General features: G+C 37.9%; 1 protein-coding gene across 3 annotated transcripts in view; it reads right to left on the reverse strand.

Moving 5' to 3' along the window:
• The window catches only part of Cntn1 (contactin 1), a 283,386-nt gene that overhangs the window by 57,638 nt on the left and 221,305 nt on the right, over positions 1 to 4,443 (reverse strand). The window contains exon 16 of one of the 3 annotated variants that reach the window (XM_005354314.3): positions 616 to 1,824. The exons of the other annotated variants lie outside the window; for them this stretch is intronic. Coding sequence (XP_005354371.1) covers positions 1,745 to 1,824 — 80 coding nt within the window. The 3' untranslated portion in view covers positions 616 to 1,744. Of the gene's footprint in view, positions 1 to 615; positions 1,825 to 4,443 lie in introns of those variants that run through there. 3 annotated transcript variants of the gene reach the window in all.

Below are 4,443 nucleotides of genomic sequence, written 5' to 3' on the forward strand. Positions count from 1 at the left end.
ATCACATTACAGAACATATTCTGTATCCATTGTTAATTTTTACCAAAGCGATGCAGTCAGATGAAAAGTTTGAAGAGGCTGAAAAAAATAATCAAAACCATCATCTTTTATTTGATTAAAACAATCTCAAAATAAAACTGGTCAATAGAGAAGAAAATATGTAAATTTTAACTGGCCAAAAGCTTCTCCTTTACCAAATAGAATACCCTTCATTACAACTGGCTTGCTAATACCAGAAAATCTGTGAGGATAATGGCAATTTGTAATGCTATAAAATCAAATCAGTGTGTCATGCAGCTGTTCAAGTTTTAGCAGCAATAGGACTGAAATAAATACTGAACATCCTCTGATATTGATTAAAAAAAAGAACTTCTACCCGTTAGAAATAAGATGGAGGCAAGAGGAAATTAATGAAGCTAAGAAACCTTGTCTAAACATGAGCAGACCCTTTCCTTATGTGAGATTTCTTTCTGAATTTTCAGTCTTTGTTTTCTTATCTGGTCTTGGAGGTATCACCTCAGATACAGACTACATAAGAAAATGCCCTAAGTAGAGACTCACATGTGTTTCCATGGTGATGTTTATAGGCACACAGACAAAACCCTCAAAATAATTTTAAATATTTAGTAAAAAAAAATTATGTAGGTAGTTCTTTATGCCAAGCACATCTAGAAGATATAAAGGACGCATATAAGAGATCCCGAGATCCTTGGCCTCTAAAAATCATTGGCAGCGTAGCCACCCACTATAATTGTCCAAGAGCAATATACACATCCCTCAAATGGTTCCTGCACTTTTCCAACCACAGATGAAGTTGCTGGGGACACAAATCACTAAGTGAAAGGACTAAATAATATCTCATTGCTAGACATGAAACTATCTAAGTAGGGCAAAGTTATTTCTTGGAAAAACATTAAGAATTTTAAGATTAAGTTTGGTTTCTCTTCAAATAGAGAAAACAGAAGAAATGCAAGCAGTCCTATGAAGAATTGCACATCCAGTTTCAATCTTCACTTCAGCTCAATCCTCATTCAAACCCCAACCTTCCCCCTGAAGGAGAAGGCCGAGACGGATCATGGTAGGAGTGATGACAGTTTAATGTAAAAGCATGCTGTTGAAGAAGTCGCCATCTTCCTGTAAATCTCACCCTATACACTGTCCAAGTTCTCGTCCCAAACACAGACTTTGCTCCCAGACTCCTGAAGGTCATGATCCCTGGCTTATAGCTGTTTTCTAACTGTTCCTCCAAAGTGTGGAAGACAGCCTTAGATAAGAAAGTCACTAGAAGTGTGGCCCCACCCAGCTTGCACTCCAATGAAAATGATTGGTGAATTGGACAGCAACACTTCATTACCTGCTGTAATAAATTAAACAGCTCGAGTAGCAGCAATGCTGCCCTTTTAACATGCCATCAGTTCTTAACTTTTGGGGGTAATGGGCTAACTTCAGAGATGGATAATATCAAAGAAAAACAGGATAGAAAACATGGGACTTTTGCTGGGCTAGTATAAGATGCCTTCGGTTAGTATGCTAGGCGTTGTTTTCAGGTGTTAGTGAAGCTAATCCAGTATTTTAAAACATCTTACTTCAAAGCATGTTAACTCTCAAACATCCTCTACAAACTAGGATGGGCAATGGGATGGCGAAAGCTACAAGGTTGGGTTAATTAGTCAAATCTAGTTTGGCACTTTTTTCTTTAAGTTTGGGGGATGAGGGACTTTCACATAACAGGTGAGTGTCCAGATCACCAGGTTGGAGGCAGGCTGGCACAGACGGGGAGAAAGGGGTCCACCATGTTTTTCTCGCCATCTTTTCTCTTTTTACCTGCAAGAGGAAAGATCAATGCTGAAGGGGATGTCCAGATGCCCAGTTTGGGCAGGAAGTCACCCGCTTTGGGTCTTGCCATGTGTCCTTGACAGTGGAAATCATGAATAAAGAGCTACCTAACTATCAAAGATGTTGCCCAAAGGAGAGAATCTGACACCGTGGGCGTTGGTCCAGGGACCCTCCTTTCCCCCTCAGCATTAACTGAAGTTGGTAAGCACAAGAGTTGTAACTAGAACCCGCTGGCAAAAGCCAGAACTTACACGCAACTCCCCCCACCTAAAGAAAGATAACAGAAGGAAATGAAAAAAATGAAAGAAAGAAAAAGGAGTAAAGAAAGTTGGAACTTCTGGATTCTAAATTTCATTCTGTCCAGTTCAAGTCTACTTACTAACCAATATGTGCTGAAGACTTGTAATTACAAAAGAAAAAGAAAGAAGAAAGAAAGATTTTAGATTCAAATTCTAAGAGAAAAATATTCATAGAAATGTATACTAGTATTCCCTTTGTAAATTTAGCACCAGATGCTCACTGATTGGGTAGCCTAAGACCTCTTGTTCTTGGTGGAAGCAATGAATACTAATACCTGTTTGCCTGATGCTGAAGGCCAGAACCTTCCCATCACTGAATACCAAGCTGTGTTATGTGTTAATGAAACTATTTAATTAGAAAAAGGCTTTGGCGGTTTGTACCATTGCAGAGTTGCTTCTCTGCGATTTGAGGTGAGGAGTGTAGAGAGAGAGGGGCTGGAGCCAGTCACACAGGTCCTATCCTCCACATTAAGATGCCTTTGTGTTCTTGTAGGTTGTTTAAATCCAAGACCCCAGAGGAACCTAATGGTTTAAATTGACAACAGTCTCCAAACTTGGAGAAATTCTTGAAATGGAGATAAAGCTTTCTCCTTGAGAGACACTAGGAATGCTGGGAGCTGCTACTTAGAGGCATGTTCTTTAGGTCCCCAGAACCAAACTCTTCCATATTCACAGAGGGCTTCTGTCCTCTGGTTTGTCACAAGCAAATTCTTACTAAGTATTGGGAATTCAGAAGATGTGCATACTTTATCCATTATTATACCCAATCTCTAAAATCTATGTATGTATGGGCTACCATGCACCACGTGCATATATTACATGATGCTTGCAAGAAGGTAAGTATATGAATCTCTGTACACGTTTACTATTTCCTGATGGAGGAAACACTTGAAACCTTTCTTCTAACTTTTGTAGAAGGAAAAATATTTCCCATGGATGATTTTCAACTGTAAAGCTGATTCTTTTGTCTTCTTTTGTTCAAGAAAATGAATGGAAAAGTGATGATGTTCATGAAATTATCATTTTAAATAACCTAATACTGAACTATTTATCTTAACTTGGGATTATTAATAATTGGTGGCACTTGGGAGAATAATTTGATCAAGCTTATATAAAGAATGTGTCCCAACATTGACAGAGATTAACATTTCAAAAGTCCTTTGTCTAATTTGTTCATTTGTTCATTAAATATAAAGGGGAGAAAGGTGAATTCAATATTTTAATGTGTAACATCAGCCTCTGCCAGGTTCTGGTGGTGCTATACTGTGACAGTTGAGAAGGTTTTCTAAAATTCCTCTTGTCGATGAAATGAGATTAATAGTGCCAGTGCTACCCATAACAGAAAGTTTATAAAGAGCATGTAGGAAATTGTTGTACTTTGTAATTTGAAACATTTAAAAAGATTGTATGTGTTTGGTGTACATGTGGAGAGGGCATATTTTATTCTGAGATAGGTTCTCTCACTGACCTCAAACTCACAAACTGGGGTATGCAGGCTTACTAGTGAACCCCTGAGACCCACCTCTGAGACTCCATGACATTGAGATAACAAACATAATCCACCGCCCTTGCATTTCGAAATCTATGTTCTGGAGACTAAACTTGGATTCTTAAGCCCTTTGCCAACTGAGGTATCACCCTCACTCAACGTTGAATGCTTATGCTTAAAGAATTATTTTTTTTTATTCCTGACTATGTGCGTGTCTGTGTGTGGTTATGTGCAGGAGTGATGTTGTCTGAGGAGACAAGAGATGTCAGATTTCCTAGAATTGGAATAATAAGATGTTAATAATAATAAGAGCTCACTAACATGGAAGCTGGGAATCAAAGGCAGTTTTTTCTACAAGAATAGTGTGCGCTCTTACTGGCAGATCAACCTTCTTGGCCTCATGACTTTAAACTATGTGAATCATGTGTTGTAAACACAAAACAAAAGCTACAGGAAAACAGAGCTCAAAATTTAAGTTAAATGTTTGGGGGCCAAAGAAAAGATTATAAAATGAAGCTGTAACACCACCTGTTGTAGGATATTTACTATTTGTGCTATTGTATTTATATCTGAATTAAGCTACATAACTGGAAAATGTAATGTAAGCAGAATTTCTCTTTGTTATTAGTCCAGCTATGCACACACTATGGGCAGTAATAGAGCTGTCAAATCTGTTTGGTGACTTTCTGTAGAAGTAACATTTAAAAAAATAGAAAAGGGCCTTCATTTGAATTTCCATGTTGATTGCTTATCTCACTACCTGTATTCGAATCAGTGTTCCATTATTTTGTGTTATAATAGTCAATCTGTTGTTGGCAT

The sequence above is a fragment of the Microtus ochrogaster genome, chromosome 15, assembly GCF_000317375.1.
Source record: "Microtus ochrogaster isolate Prairie Vole_2 chromosome 15, MicOch1.0, whole genome shotgun sequence".
In the NCBI taxonomy this organism is placed as follows: Eukaryota; Metazoa; Chordata; class Mammalia; order Rodentia; family Cricetidae; genus Microtus; species Microtus ochrogaster.